The sequence below is a fragment of the Mus caroli genome, unplaced genomic scaffold (genome assembly GCF_978045245.1).
Source record: "Mus caroli unplaced genomic scaffold, Mus_caroli_1 scaffold_10, whole genome shotgun sequence".
Taxonomy (NCBI): domain Eukaryota; kingdom Metazoa; phylum Chordata; class Mammalia; order Rodentia; family Muridae; genus Mus; species Mus caroli.
The window spans coordinates 34,718,754-34,738,639 of record NW_028227265.1 but is presented as its reverse complement, the minus strand read 5'-3'; the positions used below and the strand labels follow the sequence as shown (position 1 = coordinate 34,738,639).

Below are 19,886 nucleotides of genomic sequence, written 5' to 3'. Positions count from 1 at the left end.
CCAGGAAGGTACTCAGCACCCTCTCAGAAGAGAAATATAAACACCAAGTCAGCAACAACCCCCTTATCCACAATGGTATCCTGACCACAAGATATTTTAGGCTTTGGTGGCCCAAAACTCATGGAAATAACCCACCAATAACTGATTTGACGTAAGGCCCACTCTACAAGATGGAATCTATACCCAACAGTTTGCATGAACAAGAACCAGAGATTAGATAGCACCAGGACCTAAGATAAAAGCCAAATACTATTGGTCAAAAAAAAAAAAAAGAGGGAAAATGTAGGGATAAAAATGAATGTCTTGTTCAGCCATCATCAGAGAGGCTTCCTCCTGCAGTGGATGTAACAAATACCAGAGACCCACAGGCAGGCATTACACAGAGGATGAGAGGCCTTGGAACGCTTAGCCTTAAATGAGAAGTCTCCATCAAATCCCTCCCCATCAAAGCTCAGGGGATCTAAGGAAGAGGAAGCAGAAAGAGTATAAGAGACGGGGCGAGGGGGTGTGTGGCATGGAGGACACCAAGAAGGCAAGATTCTTAACATGAGCAAAGCTCGTGTGAATTCACAGAGACTGAGGCAGCAGGCACAGGGCCTGCATGGGGCTGTACCAGCTTCTCTCTCTCTCTGTGTGTGTGTGTGTGTGTGTATACATATATTATATGTATATATATATACATATATATGTATATATATACACACATAGGCTTCCAGTGTAGTATTTTTATGGTACTCTTGTGTATACAAACAAGTGGGTCTATGTGGGTTTCTGATTCTTGTTCCTTCTCTTGGGCTCTTTTCCTCCTCTTGGCTTGTCCTGCCCAAATTTGACGTGATCATATTTGTTTTCTTATTATATTGTGTTATGTTTTAATATTGTCTCTTAGAAGCTTGTTCTTTTTGCATCAGAAACAGAAAGGAAAGGCTGGCAGGGGAGATGGGAAGGAACTGGGAAAAGTAGAGGGAGTAACAACTGTGATGTGGATATATTATGTAAAAAAAAAAATCTATTTTCAATAAAAGGGTGAAAAACAAACAAAAACAGGGTAGGCTGAGAAAGCCAGAGGGAGCAATAGTAAACGGCATCCCACCCTGGTCTCTGCATCAGCTCCTGCCTCCGGGTTCCTGCCCTGTTTGTGTTCTTGTCCTGACTTCCTTCAGAGATAGACTACAGATGTAAAAGTGTAAGCCAGATAAACTCTTTCCTCTATGCCTGCCCCCAAAAGAGGGAGAACCAGTACTCAGGCAGCTTCTGACCTGTCCATAAACAGTCTTGTTCCTGGCTTTGTTTTGTTTTGTTTTGTTTTTTTGCCTCTGTCACTTCCTGGAAGCCTGCCTCCATAGAACAGCCTTCCACAGCCAAGGAAGACCATCTTGCCACCGTGCAGATCTTTGTGGTTTTCATCTCGAGCCATGTTTAGCAGCAGCGATCAGACAGCAGTGTTCTGTGGGTCCTCTCCTCCACCTTTGTGTGTCCTGCACCCCTCATAGAAGCAGTAGTGGCTATGCCATTCTGTTTTCTACAGCGGAGAGTATTCTGTACAAGGCTGCGCTGAGACTGTGTAGTAGTAGGTTTGGGCCTGGCAAAGAGAATACAGCGAAGCCCTTTCTCTTTCCACCAAACAACTGCAGAGCTCTCTGTACCTGTACCCTTTCTACCTTTGTGCTTAATCTTAGAGTCAGCTTACCATAAGGAGGCTGGAGACAAGCTAGACACTATATTAAATTGTACTATAATTTAAGATGTAATAAAGTAGTTTTATATGAAAAAAAAGTTCCATTTCTCAGGACGATGATGGGACTTTGTAGCACTTAGCCACACATTTACTGGGAGACAGTCACGCGTGGGTTGGGACTACTATAAACATAACTTCTAAGAAGTTGCCTGTGATCTTCTGAGCAAAGGGAGGATGATTTTTCCCCCTTTCTAAATTACAGGCTTTGGATGGGCACCTAGTGGCCTAAAATATGTTTTCAATTTCTGTATGACACAGGGTCTTGCTATGCATCCAAGGCTGGTCTCGAACTCCCCATCCTCCTGCCTCTACGTGCTGAGATTATGGTGTGAGCCTCCACATACCACACTCCATCTCCTGTAGCCTTTTGTTTAGAATCTGTAGACACTGACTTGTTTTGTTTTGTTTTGTTTTGTTTTGTTTTGTTTTGTTTTGTTTTGTTTTGTCTTGAGTGTTTCTAAGCTGAGACTCTGTGTCCTGGATGTCCGTGTTCACTAAAGCCAGGAACTTGAACACTATGCTGGTAGTGCTGCTCAAAGCTCATTACAGCTCCAAGGGACAGTGTTTTTACTCTCCCCAGCTCTCCATGTCAGTAAAGGATTAAAGAAAATACTTCATGCAATTGTTGATGGAAAAAACAAAAACATTAAGACTTAATCTACATGGTGCTGGGGATGTGACTTTAAAGAGAAAAAACAACCAACCATGGAAGGCCGTGGTCTGTGGACCAAAAGCAGTTTTTACCCAAGTGTACAGCACACCTGATATCACAGAGTCAATTTATATTTACACTTGAGTTATCTGTGCTTGGTGGCTAGCTAGAGAAGCGGTGAGCTTATGGGTAGGGTGTGTAGTCTCATTTCCCTAGATCCTAGGCTTTAGACAACCCCAAGTGCCACATAAAATATGAAGGAAAACACAGCCCTTCCTAGGCAAGCACACACAGAGAAGGTAAACAGCACACTGCTCAAGGATGTTTAAATCTGGCTATTTGTTCTGTTTACCAGGGAAGCTGTTAAACACAGCCCATACCTAAGACCCTAGAGATATCGGTTTTGGAGACCCCAAGGAATTCTAATGTCTTGTTAAAGGTTTGGTTTTTGTTGTTGTTGGTTTGGTTTTGGGTTTTTTTGTTTGTTTGTTTGTTTGTTTTGTTTTTTTGTAGAGGATTCCATCTCCTCTATCTGCTAAGCAAGTTTGTCTCTGATTCCTGGGTCACTAGTTTCCCTGCTAATTTAGTATGTTCTAAGAGGATTCCCCACCCCCACTCCCACCCCCCTGAAATAGCACCTGTCTTAGGGTTTTCATTGCTATGCACAGACACCATGACCAAGAACTCTTCTTTTAAAAACAACGCCTAATCGGGGCTGGCTTAGAGGTTCAGTCCACTTAGAGGCTGGTTTAGAGGTTCAGTCCACTATCATTAAGGTAGGAACATGGCAGCATCCAGGCAAGCATGGTGCAGGAAGAGCTGAGAGTCCTACATCTTCATCTGAAGGCTGCTAGCAGAATATCGACTTCCAGGCAGCTAGGATGAGGGTCTTAAAGCCCACAGTGAGACATTTACTCCAACAGGGCCACACCCTCTAATAGGCCACTCCCTGGGCCGAGCGTATACAAACCATCAGACCACCTCTTTGCTCAGTATCCCCACACTTATTCTATCTCTGCATACCATAGTATCTCCACAAACTGCCCATCTGCTGTTGGTGGTTAACATAAGTGCTGTGTAAACTTTCCTTCCACATCCCTGAAGCTGCAGGTCAATTTTGCCAACCCATCTTCATGCTTAATATGCCAACAGCATTCAACATGCAAAATGAAACAGTAATGACAGCAGCAACAACAACAAGTACTGTCTGTTGTTTTGAGTGATGCTGGGTGGTCCCCAGGTTTGGCTCAGTTGGCAGAGTGCATGCCTAGCATGTTCACAGCCCTAGGTTCTATTTCTCTTACATAAAGTCCTAGAACCTGGTGGAACATGCCTGGCATCTCAACATTCATGAGATAGAGGCAGGGGGTTGAGGAGTTCGAAGACAGCCTGGGCTAAATGAGAATCTGTTCCCCTTCTCAAAAAATGCTCCACTGTATAACGATGTGGAATTAATGATGTGGAATATCATTAAAATTGCTTCCCTAGTCATCCTTAGCTCAAAATCGCCCACTCCCCACTCCCCACTCCCCACCACACACCCCAGTTTTCCTCTGTCAACACTAGGTCATGGTACAACTGCAGCTTCCCTGCAGCCCCGTCCTCAGAACCACTGGTGCAGGGATCCCTCTTGTTACCAAGGAGACCAGCACCTTCATCTGGACTAGGCTCTGCCCTCACCTGGAGAGTTTGGTTAGAACACTGCCTGGGAGCCTGGTGACCTGCACACATGAGAAGCGCAGAGAGAAGGCTCTCAAACTCAAAGCTAGCCTGGACTGTGTAGTAAATTCTAGACCAGCCTGGGCCACACCAGCGGAGGATGAATGAATGAAGGAACAAATAAATAAACAAACCTGCCTCCGTGCATATTGTGGGACTAGGGCATGCCCGAAAGTTTGTGAGTCACAAGACAACAGTACTTCTACAAAATCAACTCATTCACCTGCTAATCCCTTTGCACCAAAGGGAAAGTGAGCGCCCTGCTCACACACAGCTCCCGGGCTTACTCATTCATGCCAGTGTCTTGCTTTGAATGTGAATTCTGGGTCTCATCCAACTGTTGGTTAAAGCTCTGGTTTATAGGAAGCACACAGGATAAGGGGAAAAAATGAGATGACTCATAAGGAAGTAACTAGATAAGTTAGGACGAGAGCTTTGTACAAACAATGCTCTTGACTCTTCGAAAGGTCAATGTCATAAAAATAAAAATAAAAATGAGCGAGTGGTCTACAAGTATCAACTTGTACAAGAAAATAACTGTATGCAATGCACAAGGTTAGATGATAGTCTAATTCAGAAAGGATTAAAAAAAAAGCAGATGTTGCCAGCTGTGACTCAAGCCTGGATATCCCAGCACTGGTAAAACTGAAATATATGGATTCTGAGTTCAAGGTTTACTTGGGCTAGTTATGGAGATCCTGTGAAAGAGAGGCTGAAGGGGGCTGGGAGAAAGGAATGAGTAGGAAAGGTGAAGAAGGGCTGGAGAGATGGCTTAGAGGTATGCTGCTCTGACAGAGGACCTGGGTTCACTTCCCAGCACCCACCTCCCATGGCTCACAACCGCCTGTGGCCCTTTCTCCAGAGGATTCCGCGCTCTTTCCTGGCCTCAGCAGGCACCTGCACACAGGTGGCACACACACAAACATGCACAGGAGTGAAAATAAATCCTAAAATAAAGAAAGAAGATTAAAAAAAAAGAAACAAAGAAAGAAAGAAAGAAAAGAAGAAAGGAAGAAAGGAAGGAAGGACGAAAAGACTTTGAGGTAGTGAAGGAGAAAGAAGAATACATTTGGGGACAAATTGGAATGTGAACTGAGTGTTACATGACATAGGCGAGTTACTGTTGTTTCTGTGAGGTGGAAGAATTATAATTGTTGCATACTTATGAATGAAAATGGAGAGGCACCCTGCTCTACTGGAGGCAAAATGTCAAGCGGCCAGAAACTTTTTTTGCAATAGTTTAGCCAAGGGGGTGAGGGGAAGATAAAGCAAATATGAAAAATGTTGAGCATTGAATCTTGGAGGTTGAACTATGAAAATACTTTCTGTCGTTCTCTCTTCTGTATTGCTTGAAATGTTTCAAAGAATGGTTGAGGGGCCAGCCTTGCTTTGCCTTGCTTTGGGCAAAGAATTCATCCCTCTCTCCTCCCTTTCTTTCCTTTTTCTTTTTCCTTCTCCTCTTCTTCCTCCTCTGCCTCCTCTTCCTCTGCCTTCTCCTTCTCCTCTTCCTTCTCCTCTTCCTCTCCTGCCTCCTCCTCCTCCTCCATTTTCTTCTTTGTCTTCTCCTGAGACTGGGGTCTCACTCATATCACAGGCTGTGTAGATGCTGGTGGTCTTGATTCAAATCCTTCTGCTTCCACCTCTCAAGCCCTGGGACCATGGGTGCAAGTCAGCATACCAAATTTTATGTGTTGCTGGTGATGGAAGCTAGGGCTTTGCACAAGCTAAGCAAGTAGTCTACCAAATAAATTACACACCCCCGGTTCCAACCTTTCCTTCCTTTCTTATTATTTATTTTCATAGTCTGGGATGGAACCCAGGCCCTCATGTATGTCAGCCAAGCACTGGAACACTGAGCTACACTGCCAGCTTACTGCTCTCTAATTTCTTGCCTCAGCCCCACAGCTTGAGAGTCCTGGGGAGGCCTTGGACCTTCCTCCTGCTACTGAGCTGAGGCTCACTGAGGCCAAGAATTCTGGCTTATTTGCTAGTCCCTGAGTCTCTTTATCTTACCACAGCCCCAGGCACACACAAGGGACTTGTAAACATGCTGGGCACTGAGAAAGCCCTCAGTTTCACTCACTTCCCCGGGGACTTGCAGTGGTGGCCATTAGCATCTGTCTTAGTTTGGGTTCCATTGCTGTGAAGAGACACCATGACCAAGGCAACTCTTATAAAGGTAGATCTCTAACTGGGGCTAGCTTTACAGTTTTAGAGGTTTAATCCTCTATCATCATGGTGGGAAGCATGGCAGCGTGCAGACAGACATGATGCTGGAGGGGCCAAGAGTTCTACATCTTGATCAGAAGGCAGCAGAAGGAGACACTGATTCCACACTGGGCAGAGCTGGAGTGTAGGAGACCTCAAAGCCGACCTCCAAGTTGACACACTTCCTCCAACAAGCTCACACCCACTAATAGTGCCACTCCCCGTGGGCCAAAAACTCAAATACAATTGTAGATGGGGGTCAAAATTCAAACCACCGCCAGGCTTGGTGGCGCACGCCTTTAATCCCAGCACTTGGGAGGCAGAGGCAGGCCGATTTCTGAGTTCGGGGCCAGCTTGGTCTGCAGAGTGAGTTCCAGGACAGCCAGGACTACACAGAGAAACCCTATCTCAAAAAACCAAAACAAAACAAAAAATTTCAAACCACCTCAGCATACTGCAGACTGAAACACTGCAGTACATAGAGCATTAATAACTTGCCCAAGTGGGACCTTTAGGAAGGGCAGAGTTGAGCTTGAATTGGGTCAATGGGCCTGAAAACCTGGCTACTGTGTCCAAACCGCATCTCAACAGTCACTCCTTGAAACCTGGATGAGATGGGTGGGACCAACCATTTGTAGTCAAGAAGCTGGGTCTGGAGGGAGCACGGACTGCCCCTGGAGCTGAAGCTGGTCTGGAGGGAGCACGGACTGCCCCTGGAGCTGAAGCTGGGTCTGGAGGGAGCACGACTGCCCCTGGAGCTGAAGCTGGGTCTGGAGGGAACATGGAATACCCCTGGAGCTGAGCAAGTTAGAGTAAAGCTGTTTTTACCTTCTCAATTCAGACACTTGCTTATCAAATGGTTCCTTGCCAGTGGGTGGTGACTCAGACCCAAGAGACAGCTAGCTGGTCATCCCATCCTTCTTGACTTCCTCCCTGGTTATCTTCAGCTACTCCATCCATAAAGCAGCTCACCACAGTGATGGATGTTAGCCTTATAGCCTGGGTGTGTTATCATGACTACGTGGGTTAATCATGGAACTCCATTAAGTTTTGTTTAGTTGGGGATAGACCCCAGGCTTTTGGCATGCCAGGTGAGTGCTGTACAGCCGAGCTACGCCCCCAGCACCATGGGAAACGTTATTAGAGAGTGCCTGGATCCTAGTTACGTTAGTGCCTCCTTCCTAACTGTACAGAACCCAAACATTTCACGATAACTCCGGAGCCAGGCTTGCACCCTGCAAACCATCTCCCTGCCCTCCAAAGTCTACTCTGGAGCTCACCCTCCAGTCAGGGATTCCAAGTCTCCATTCCCAGATCCTTTCCCTTTAAATACGTAAGTGTTGATTTCCCATAATCCTCCTTGGATTCCCCTACCTACCCCTGTCTTCTCTCTCTTCTCTCTCCCTTTTCCTCTGGTCCCCCCCCCCTTCTTATCCTATTTGCTGCATGGGCACAAAGAAACCTAGACTTCTGGGTTTTATTTCTCTGTTTGGTTTGGGGTTTTTGTTTTTGTTCTAGCCAGGCTGGAAGTCACTATGTAGCCCAGGCTAGACTTGAACTTTAGACGATCCTTCTTCCACCTCTTCAGTGCTGGGATTACAAACATGAGGTACCCTACCTGGCCCAGCCCTCCATTTTTATCACTTCTTATTAAGTCTCTCCAGCTGTAAAATGAGGCTTCTTGGCTTCTTATCTGGCCAGCTGAGGGCAGGTTCTCTGGGCCTCAGTGGATATTGATCTCTGCCAGAACAGCCACCCTCAACACTATCAGTTCCCACCCCAGGTGCCAGCCCTGCCACAGTGGATAGCAGGAGAGAGCACGAGGTCTTCGGGGGCGGCAGCTGCAGCCTCTGCAGTCTGGACCAGGCTGGCTATGGTCCAGCTGGCACCTTAGCCTAGGACAGATTTCTACACAAACTGGTTTTTCCTTCTGGCTGGCAGCCCAAAAAGAGTAGCGCAATTCACTCCCAGCCCGAGGCTGGGGAGGCTCTGACTTTTCTAGACTCCTAGGATTGTACTCCCTGTCTTCCGGGAAGTCAGGTTGTGTGCAGTACCCAAGCCTTGCTGTTAGGTCTTGCCTGGTCTCATCGAGAAAGCTTCTGGAAGATCCAAGCCAGAAGTTGGGTTAGCCAGACTCTACAGTGGCAGAGTTACCCTGGAGGGAGGCAGGACCTCTCTAAGGCTCTGCACTAGGGTCCAAGAGGAGCCAAGAGACCCTTAGCTCCGAAGACAAGTTCGTGGCTGTGCTGTTTTGGGAGCTAACAGAAGGCACAGCCAGCCCTGGGTAGAGCAAAGGCTAGAGGGGGCACACAACAGCTAAGGAGGCCAGGAGGCCCGTGTTCCCTCTATGTCCTCAGCAGCCCTGGCTCTGCAGTCATCTCCTCTGTGGTCTTGATAAGTTTATCGAGTGAAGCTCTGTGTGATTTGGAATGGTCTCTCCCTTCTCTGGGCCTCAGTTTCCCCACCTGTCCATAGAAGGCAGGACTGGATCTATGTTTCAGGAAACTGCTTGCCAGGATCGGTGTTGAGTCCAGCAGATACATAGGCTGAAATGTATCTGGGGATTTTAAGGGGTGATTGCTGGGGGTTCTGCATCACATGGGCGAAAGACCCCACCCGCCCCCAGATCAAGAAAGAGCTTGGCAGATCCTGCCTGGCGGGGACCAGCGCTCTGCATGTCTCTGGCTCAGTGTCCCGCTTAGAAAAGACTTAGATTCTCCAGGGAAGGTAAGTAACCCTGTTAACCCACCAGGTTCCCGTCGCGCCGCTCCCGCAGCGGAGCCCAGCGCAGGAGTGCAACTGGTTCCCTGGCAACCTGGGAGGAATCCAGCCGCAGCTACAGGCTCTTCCTCTCCCCTCCCACCGCCTCCTACTGCGGGCGCCGGGGGCGGAGGCTGCCAGCCCATTATAAAAAGCAACCGAGACCAGCCGCGAGTGACTATTAGGAGCTGCGACGCGGCCCAGCCTCCTGGCCCGCCGAATTCCTGCACTTCAGCCATGGCTCCCTCGCCGCTCGCGTGGCTGCTGCGCCTGGCCGCGTTCTTCCATCTGTGTACTCTGCTGGCGGGTGAGTGGGTCCCGACCCTACCTGGGGAAGAAAGGAAGGGTATGCAGACTGCATCTCCCTGGGGAAAATAGGCCCCTGCGAGTCCCAGCCATCCCAGTGGCTTCTGGGGTGGGAGTCGGGGAGACACCTCGGAGGGTCTGTGGGAGGCAGAAGCTGTGTGGGGAGGAGAGCGAGGGCTGAGAGAAACCTGAGCAGGCTTCTGGCTGACGGACAAGAGGTGGTTCTTCCTACTGAGGTTAACTATAACCTGTATAAGCTCTGGCCCGGGGCCAGGGACTAGGTAGGACTTTCCCCTGCCCTGTCGCTCCAGGCCCCCAGAAATAGTTAAGGTCAAGGTCACTGCAGCTCACGGGGATGGAGCTTGTCTCTAGTACTGGCGTGCAGCTTGTCGTCTCTCTGCCTGTGTCTCCCCCATCATCCTTGCCACTTTCTCCAAACCCAGCTTAGAAAATATTTTGTCTCTACGGACTTGCTTCCTGGACTCCACTACCTGGTAGTATAAGGTGTAGACATTCCTAGGGACATAGGAAAGATGGAGAGCTAGAGCCAGAGATCTGTCTGAGGATGCTCAGCCAGTATGCAGGGCAGGAGAGAGTGATGCCCAGGGACTTAATGAAGGAGAGACCAACAGCCTTGCCCACCTTCTCTGTTGACCATTCCACCTCCGTTAACCTCTAGAGCTCCATCCATCCTCAGGGAGGGCCGAGGCTATTTAGCCAGGCTAAATTAGCAGGTTGTCGCTCAGAGAAGGTGGCACTCTGCCTTAGGGCGCACAGTGAAACTGGAAAAATTGAGAGCCAACCCCCAGCATCCATGGAACTAAATCATCAGTGCCACAGGGAGCTGGGTGGGTGAGTGGGTGGGAGTGGGGGTGGTGGGATAAAATTGTGCCTGCCTTTCTGCTGTCTGAGCCCTGGCCCTCAAGCCTGAGATATTTGTAGACAGTGCACACTGGGAAGTAGGAATCAGATGGAGGTTGCTTTGCCATCACCTCCCTGTGTGTCAGTGGAGCAGGGTCTTGACTTCTCTGGTCCCAGCTGCTGTAGCATTCATCACATTACCGGTGAGAAAACTCCAGTGTCTAGGGAGGCATTTTGGAAAGTGCATGTGGTCATGGTGGTGGCTATCACTTTCCTAAGCTGATAGGGAAATCCTAGGCAAGGTTGAAAAGAAAACCCAGAATGTCTGATGTCTGAGGACCCTAATCGTGGTTGCTGGCTTTGCCAGGACACAGTGAGGATAGATGATGCAACCCCAGTGAACCTCAGCTTCTTCTCTCCTTGAATGAGGTATTCAGCTGGGTTCACCCTGGAGCTCCCTCAGCAAGGGGTGGGGGGTGTCTCAGGCTTTAGGGCTGCTGCAGACTGGTGCAGGGCATCTGCGTCAGTCCCCAAATGTGGGTCTGCAGGGCTGTGTCAGGCGAGCGAGCCAGCGCTCAGCGCTTTATGTAACAAACCTGCAAATGCAAGTTGGAGCAGGGAAGGCTGCTCTCCAGCACTGACGCATTCACTCCCACTCAAGTCTCAGCAAGAAAGAGAAAAAGAAAGAAAAAAATATCTGCTTTCAGATGTTCCAGCCTGCTTCCCCCATCCTCAGTGGGGGTGGAGGGGGGCAGAGGCGGACAGCTCCAGTGTCAGTCAGATCGAGGGCCCTATGGATTTAGTTAGAAGCCCCACACACACACACACACACACTTCTCTGTTGGTCGAGGTTTTATATGCCATTAAGCACCTCTGCATGCATCTCGTCCATTCACTTGGTTGGCACACTGGACACCTGCTGTGTGGCAAGCGCATTTCTGGGTGTTAAGACCACAGCAGGGAATAAAGGGGCCACGGGACCCAGCTCTCAGGGGGCTGAAATTTGGCTGCAGTACACAAAAATAAACCAGTAAGCCATTAGTCTGTTAGAAGGAAAAAGCACAGGAAGGGAGGGGTGGCTTAACTTGTGTTGTTTGCTTGGTTTGTGTTTTGTTTTTGAGGCAGGGTCTTTCCATGTAGCTCTCCTCCTGCCTCAGCCTCCTGAGAGGGGCCTATGGGAAATGTGCTGTCCCGTGCCTACGTGATGTTGACGTTATCTGTGGGAAGGAGGTTGGGAAATGAATGAGCTCTCTATAGGATGATGGTCCTCCCAGGGGATATTTGGCAATTTCCAAATTTATTATTATTATTATTATTATTATTATATTACAAATGTCCCAATATTTTCAGCTCCTGGTGTAGAGTGCACAGCATCAGTCCCCACAACAAAAAATGAGCAGGTCCAAAATGAGAACAGTACAGCCATTGAGAAAAGCTGCCTCAGGGCCCACCCACTGTGTCTTAGCAGTCCTTAAGGGACAACCGGAAGCATGCTTCTCCCAGGAAGCCTCCCCTGATTACTCCTCACATTTGAAAGCTATCTCTCATTCCTGTCAATCCTAAGGTGTTTGTGAATGGCCAGAATGTGGGGCTTTGCCAGGATTATGCAACTGTACGTTTAGGAAGAACCTGCTCTGCCACAAGCAGTAGACTGTGCTTACAGTGGCAAGCGGCTGAACCCTCTGATCTTCAGCTTCTGCATCCATCTATAAGAAGAGGATAGCAATGTGCCCTATGCAGGGGTTGGGAGTTTTATTAATTCTCTTACTTATTACTGCTCTTATTGAGCAGATGTGTGTGTGCTGAACACAGGATCTGAAACACAGTAGGTGCTCAACCTTCCTCATCATCATCATGTGTATCTTACCTGCCCATAGATCCAGGACCCTTCTGAAGGCTGAGACAGGTCCCATTTTCACCCCAACTCCCATTCAAGCCAGTGCTGGCTGACTTAAGAAATGGATGGATGGATGGATGGATAGATGGATGCATGGATGGATGGATGCATGGATGAATGGATTCATGGATGGATGCGTGGATGGATGGGTGGGTGGATTCATGCATGGATGCATGCATGCATGCATGGATGGATAGATGGATGGATGGATAGATGGATGCATGGATGGATGGATAGATGGATGCATGGATGGATGTGTAGATGGATGGGTGGGTGGATGCATGGATGAATGGATTCATGGATGCATGCATGCATGACTGGTGAGTGGATTAGTTATAGGCAGTGAGTGAAAAGAAATTGATGGGTGGGTGAGACTTTGAAAGGGTGACAGACGGACAGGTGGGCGAGTAGGGTAGGGTGGGTAGATGGATGGGGGAGGATGAGTAGGAACAAGAAGGGAGCTAGGAGAAAGGAGGTAAGTAGGAGGATAGAAAGCTGGGTGGATGGATGGATGGATGGACAGATGGACAGATGGATGAATGGATAAATAAATGGGTACATAGATGGAAGGGTGGGTGGGTGGATATATGTAAAGGAAGACAAGTAGACTGAAATATTACTTCTTTTATGAGTTTTTACTGAGTGCCCAGGTTGCCAGCAGTGAGGAACACAGTGGCGCAGACACAATGGATCTCTAATCCCTCAACTCATTTAGTGGACAGTAGGTGGCTTGCTGGACAGAAGCGCTGTCTCCCTTTCTAGAAATGAGAACTTAGGACTAAAGAAGGGAAAGGCTTCTCTCAGTGATATAGCCATCCTGGTAGAACCCAGCCAAGGGCTCTGTGGCCCTCACAGCTCTGCAGGCAGTAGTGGTCTTCTCTATCCTAGTTGGGGGATCATCCTCGCCACACAGCTGCCTATCTCAGATCATCCCATGATTTCTCCAGGAAGATATCTGCCAGACCCATGGAGGAGTGGGCACCAGGGTCTTAGGAAGTGGGGACACAGCTGAGCTATTCTTAGGTCTACTGAGGAATGGAGGAGGGCGAAGGAGTCTGGGGGTAGCAGAGATCAATCCTAGCGTAGTTCCTCAGGAACCACCCACCTTGTTTTTTGAGACACAGTTTCTTCCCTGGTATCTGGAGCTCAGTGACTGGTCACTCCTGACTGGCCAGTGAGCCCCACGGATCTGCCTATCTCTGCTCCTCCAGTGTGGGATTACAAACACACACTACCATGCATGGTTTTTTTTACATAGGTTCTGGGGAATCAAACCCAAATCCTCAAGCTGGTGTGGCAAATACTTTAGCTACTGAACCATCTCCCCAGCCCTGACCTGTGACTTTCATAGCCTAGTTCTTAGGGGAGAGAAGACAGCACTGTAATTCAATGAGGTCAGGAACTACTAGGACTGGTCTTGATGACCCAGCTCAGACCTGCAGCCCAAACTTCCTTTTCCACAATGTGGAGTGACTCATGGCCAGGAGGTGATGGGGCAAGGAGTTGGTTAGGCTTTGTGCTGGCTTTGGCTAGTTCTTTTTTTTTAGGGGTTGTGCTGAGCACAAACTCATGCACACCACTGTATCCCTGAGCTCCGTCCGCCCATCATTCTTGGCGAGATGGAGCATGTTTGCACATCCATATGTGTGTAAGTATTATGCACAAGCAGTGTGTTTCAGTGGAGCTGAAGAACAATTAGGCTCCCAAGTTCTAACAGCTGAGTCAGCTTACTCCATGCTACTTCCTGGGGAGTCCTTGGGTTCTAGATGTTCGATATAGCCTTTACTCAGATCTAGAACCCAAGCTCTTCACACACACACACACACACACACACACACACACACACACACACACACACACACACACCATTTTCCATGAGTTTACACTGGGGCAGATGATAGGACACTCTGCTGGAGATTTAGATCAGAGGTTCTCACCCATGGGTTGTGATGTCTTGGAGGTCAAATGACCCTTTCATAGGGGTCGCCTAAGACCACCTGCATATCAGAATGCATACATTATGATCCATAACAGCAGCAAAATTACAGTTATGAAGTAGCAACAAAACTAATTTTATGGTCAGAGGTCACCACCAGTGAGGAACTGTCTAAACCATTGGTTTAGACAATGCAGGCTGATAGACACAGAATGCAAAAATGTTTATATCAAATAACTAGGTTTATCCACTCACAGAAATCCCTGCTATCTGCATGCCCTTGCCCCCTACTTTGCTCCCACCTTTTCTCCTGAACTCCTTATCCCAAATTCATTCTGCAGAACACAGGGGGATCTGCTCAGCAGACACTCACACACTTCCCAGGGAGGTAAGCTCTCCTGTTCAACACAGAACCTTACCTGATCTCTGCACCTGATCACATGTGTGTGGAGGAGGAGGATGCATGTGTAGGGTGATTGCTGAGCACAAGACAGGGATGAGCAAGGAAGGCAATGCCGTGGGGGTGGAACAGGGCTGGAAGAGCAGGACTGCTCCATCACATCTCCCTTAGATTCCTCTGCCCACTATGACTTTATTTTAAAAATTAAACGTTTCCAGGCCAGGAATTGTGGTCCACACCTTTAATTCCAGCACTTGGGAGGCAGAGGCAAGCAGATCTTGATGAGTTCAAGGCCAGTCTGAGCGTCTTAATGAGTACCAGGATAGCCAGAGCTACATAGAGACCTTGTCTTAAAATAATAATAATAATAATAATAATAATAATAATAATTACTATTATTATTATTATTATAACAACAACAACAACAACAACATGAAATGCTTCCCAGGTATCAGGCAAAATGAGATTTATAAATAAAGGTTAATTTTTTATCAGTCCAAAACAACCCCAGAGGCTGAGACTCTTGCTGTCTGGCAGGTTATCAAGGGTTGGGTTAGATGTGGACTCTGGCTTGGGAGTATAGCCTTGAGGAGCTGAAATGGGTATGGGGCACCAGATGCCCAGGGGTCCTACTGACTGCTGGCCTCTGTGGATCCAGGTCAGCATCTCGGCATGACGAAATGCGACATCATGTGCGACAAGATGACCTCACGAATCCCAGTGGCTTTGCTCATCCGCTATCAGCTAAACCAGGAGTCCTGCGGCAAGCGTGCCATTGTGTAGGTATCCCTTTCGACCCCCAGAGGCCCTAGGACATTCCAGCCCTCCCTCTCCCCCTCCTCACCCTGGGCTTCCTGCCAAAGGCCTTAGCAAGTGTGGGCCTTGTTTCAGGCCCACAGGCTATCTCGCTGACCCTAAGATCAGTAATAAACAACAGAGGTGGGAAATGGTTTCCTGGAAGGCTCACCGTGGTTCAGGGCAGCACCCAGGATGGAGCCTCCTCTCCTCAGCCCACTAGATCCCATGGGGAGGTTGAGGGAAGTGGCCTACTAGAGCAGGATCCAGACTAGGCAGGAGATGGGTAGCAGCAGGGTGAGAGGAGGTGGAGGAGCTAAAATGATTGGCTAACCACAAGGATGGTCATCACCAAGTGACAGAAGAGCAGGGCCCTCAGAGCCTCTGGGGAGGAAACAGGCCCAGTCAGTCATTTTCTGCCTGGCCAGTTTGGTCCCTTGTTCCTTCTGGGGCACATGGTGCATACTGTTTGCTCAGTCCCGAGTCCCTTCCCCAGCACTGATGGTGCCCCCTTGAGCAGCCTCAGCCATGCAGGAAATGATCAGTGTCCTTTTAAACTCAGGCTCTGTTGGAGGAAGTCCAGCGTTTCCTGTCCCTAGACCGCTCCCTCAAAGAGTGGGGTTCAAAGTGCATTCCTGCCTGCTTGCTTTGCTCCCCCAGCAAGGATTACTTCTTCCAGATACCCCCCAAATGCTTCCCTCTCTCTTCTAAAGGAAGTAGAAGAGGGAAACTGGAACCCTTGGGAGTGCCACAGCTTCCCAGAATACCCCAACTGGGCATGCTTTGTCTGTCAACCTCCTTTTCCCACGTGTTAAAGGGCATTAGCATAGTGGCTACAGTGTAGAGTGTGTATGAACTGCAGAGGCTGTAGCGTGGAATGTGGGCTCCAGTCAGCTCTGAGCTGCTGTTGGGGCAAAGCGTCATGGACAGCCTCATGGGAAGCTCTAGACAGAAACCCCACTCAGAGCCCAGAGCCCCTTACCTTGGTAGCAGAGATGCAGTTGATACTATGGTTATTTCTAAATCTTACAATCCCTGCTGTGACGCGATGCACTTTCTCTAGATAGTTTGCCCTTTATTTTGCTTAACAATATCACAAAAGTTGGATGCCCATTTGCTTGGGACTTTCCTGGTTATGAAAGGGGAAGTCCCTCAGGCTGAATGCTGAATGCCACAGTTCATCTGAGGTGGAGGGTTCCCCTCCAGACCACAGGCATCTCAGCCGAGGGAAGACTAGGAGACATAGGGGATGGAGTGGGCCCCAAACCTCATGCTACTAAGCCAGGCCAGCTTGGCTGCAGAGCATGCGAGCAGTACCCCACACCACAGCAGCCTGGCTGTCTAGAATCTGGGCATCACCAGCCCCCTGTTTTCCTTATAGCCTGGAGACGAGACAGCACAGACACTTCTGTGCTGACCCGAAGGAGAAATGGGTCCAAGACGCCATGAAGCATCTGGATCACCAGGCTGCTGCCCTGACTAAAAATGGTGGCAAGTTTGAGAAGCGGGTGGACAATGTGACACCAGGGATCACCTTGGCCACCAGGGGACTGTCCCCATCTGCCCTGACAAAGCCTGAATCCGCCACATTGGAAGAGCTTGCTTTGGAGCTGACTACTATTTCCCAGGAGGCCAGGGGGCCCATGGGGACTTCCCAAGAGCCACCGGCAGCAGTGACCGGATCATCTCCCTCAACTTCCGAGGCACAGGATGCAGGGCTTACGGCTAAGCCTCAGAGCATTGGAAGTTTTGAGGCGGTTGCCATCTCGACCACCGTCTGGCCGAGTCCTGCTGTCTACCAATCTGGATCTAGCCCCTGGGCTGAGGAAAAAGCTACTGAGTCCCCCTCCACTACAGCCCCATCTCCTCAGGTGTCCACTACTTCACCTTCAACCCCAGAGGAGAATGTTGGGTCCGAAGGCCAGCCCCCATGGGTCCAGGGACAGGATCTCAATCCAGAGAAGTCTCTAGGGTCTGAGGAGATAAACCCAGTTCATACTGATAATTTCCAGGAGAGGGGGCCTGGCAACACAGTCCACCCCTCAGTGGCTCCCATCTCCTCTGAAGAGACCCCCAGCCCAGAGCTGGTGGCCTCGGGCAGCCAGGCTCCCAAGATAGAGGAACCCATCCACGCCACTGCAGATCCCCAGAAACTGAGTGTGCTTATCACTCCTGTCCCCGACACCCAGGCAGCCACCCGGAGGCAGGCAGTGGGGCTACTGGCTTTCCTTGGTCTTCTCTTCTGCCTAGGGGTGGCCATGTTTGCTTACCAGAGCCTCCAGGGCTGTCCCCGCAAAATGGCGGGGGAAATGGTAGAAGGCCTCCGCTACGTCCCCCGTAGCTGTGGCAGTAACTCATACGTCCTGGTGCCAGTGTGAGCTGCTTGCCTGCCTGCCTGTGTCCAGAGTGTGATTCGGACAGCTGTCTGGGGACCCCCCCCCATCCTCATACCCACCTTCATCCACGCTGGGGAAATGGGAATGGAGAAGCTGGACCCTCCAGGGGCTGTGGGCTCCATCCGACCCCCCCTACCCTGAGGGGTGGCCCCGGAGGCCACCCTAGACCACTATTCACTTATCAGAGACAGAGCAGGTGACCTTCCAGCTCCTCTATATTTGAAAGAATCCTCTGCTGCTGGCTGGTTAGAGGGGCCCTTGACACCCCAACTCCAGTGAACAATTATTTATTGGATTCCCAGCCCCTGCGACGACACCTGTTTCCCGCGCGCACCGTGGTCCGCCCATATCACAAGCAGCAGGCCAGGCCTATCTGCCTGTCCCCCTGACCTCCTTGTGTCTCCTGGCTTTGCTGCAGTCACCAGTCCTTCTCCTCCCCGGCCAGCTGCGGTGCTATCTGCCCTATGTCTCCCTCTATCCCCTGTACAGAGCGCACCACCATCACCATCAACACCGCTGTTGTGTCTTTTCTTGCATGAGGTTAATGCTGTGTTTTCTGGAGCTCTCTGTGAAGGGAGACAAGCTTGCGTGAGGGTTTAAAGTGTTCCTCCCCAGACTTGGATGTGCTGTGAAGGCATGCTGCGTCTGAAGGAAGGGTCCGGTCCCCACTCGGCTACTGGCACCACAAAGTGCCCCACCTGTAAAAGGAAAGAAACGTGGTCCAGAGCTGGCAATAACCTGTGGCCCTGACATCATCACTTTCTCTGAGATCCTTGTCTCCACCCCTGGGTGCAACCCCGGCCCTTATCAACATTAATAGTCACTGCCATTCCACTGGACTGACGTTTTTGTACCCTGCGATTCTGAGGGCTGGCAAGGGGTGGCTTGAGAGTGCAGATCGTACCCTGTAGGGCCCCCCCAAAATGGAGGCTGAGTTGGGGACTTGCAGGAACAGAGGCCAACTCAGATGGCTTCCCCTGTGTTCTCACTAGGCACCCCTCCCCCATGCACCAAGGTGACAGTCACAGGTCTGCCCTGGCTAAAGGACAAGCCACATAGGAAAGATTAGGACAAGCCCCTCGGAGGCAGAGGATCCAGGGTAAACCCCTGGAGTGGCCACAAACCCAATTTCAGTGTAGGGACTTGTGCATGTGTGTACTTGAATAGTCAGCTCATACAGAGGCTGTCAGGGTCCTTTCCTATCTCTGAGAGCACTGTTCACGCCAAGGACTCACCTTTGCCCCCACTGCAGGCAGGGCCAGAACTCCCATAGCATTCTCCAAGAGCCCCGTGACATTTTCTGGAAGGGACTCTGCCCTGGGCACAATGTGACTGCTGAAGCAAGGAGCAGCTGAACAGCACAGAGCCGGCAGGCCACGCCCCTGGGGGGGGCAGCTCTCCCCACCCTGCTCTGAATAGCTCCAACGTTACCTTCCTTTACCTTCTTACCCTCGGAGCCTCCCAGGGGCGGGCTTCACCCAGAAGCCAGTGACTCACTCCTTAATAGGTGGAAGCTCAGTTGGCTCCTGAGAGTGAGAAAGCCAACCCCTTGTCGACCCTCATCCTGGGAAGCCTGTGGGCGGCTCTGGTCTCGCTCTACAGTACCAGTTGTAGGCCTGAGCCGCAGCAGCCCGAGTGCACTATATCCTGGCTCCTTCGTTGGGGAACCTTTAAGGGTTGGGAATAATGTCGTCAGACTTTGTTGGTTCCTCCCTCCCCGAGCAGAATGTGGGCCGTAACAATCTGAGGAGGACTTTGGAAGTTGTTGATCCTTTAGGGTTTTTTTTTCAAGCATCATTACCAATGTCTGTGCCATTTTGTATTTTACTAATAAAATTTTAAAGTCTTGTGAATTAAATCAGGGAATTTTTCTCTGGGGTAGGCCTCGGCCAGGGTGGGGGTGGGGTGGGAGCTTGGGGAATGGAAGAGGAGACTGGACAAGTTCTAAGACCTGGGTCTCTAACTCATTTGAATCAGAGGTAGGGATTTTCCCAGAAGGCCCTGCAGATGGGAATGAGGAGAACTGGGCCCTGGCCTGGCCCAGTGCTGCCTCTGTGTGTGTAATGGTGACCCGGTACCTTTCACCTTCCTGGGCCTCTATGCACGTGGGTGTGACTGATCTCTTGGTCTGTCAAGACTCAGGATCCCTGTGGGTCCTACTCAGTGTCCAGGAGCCACCACCCTGATGTTACTGTCACTTATATGGTGTCTACATGTT

General features: G+C 49.9%; 1 protein-coding gene across 1 annotated transcript; it reads left to right on the top strand.

Annotated features, from left to right (window-relative positions):
* The first annotated feature begins 9,221 nt into the window (after window positions 1-9,221).
* Window positions 9,222-19,520, top strand: Cx3cl1 (C-X3-C motif chemokine ligand 1). The gene is made up of 3 exons (XM_021170703.3): window positions 9,222-9,384; window positions 15,136-15,256; window positions 16,654-19,520. The coding sequence occupies exons 1-3, from the start codon at window positions 9,315-9,317 to the stop codon at window positions 17,648-17,650; spliced, it is 1,188 nt and encodes a 395-aa protein (XP_021026362.1). The 5' UTR covers window positions 9,222-9,314; the 3' UTR covers window positions 17,651-19,520.
* Window positions 19,521-19,886: the final 366 nt, after the last annotated feature.

Bases quoted from the DNA above. Each gene is read 5' to 3' on its own strand.
- Cx3cl1 (XM_021170703.3), top strand. From the start codon at position 9,315: ATGGCTCCCTCGCCGCTCGCGTGGCTGCTGCGCCTGGCCGCGTTCTTC. The intron at 9,385-15,135 runs GTGAGTGGGTCC...CTGTGGATCCAG, and splicing joins TCTGTGTACTCTGCTGGCGG to GTCAGCATCTCGGCATGACG. The intron at 15,257-16,653 runs GTAGGTATCCCT...TTTTCCTTATAG, and splicing joins TGCGGCAAGCGTGCCATTGT to CCTGGAGACGAGACAGCACA.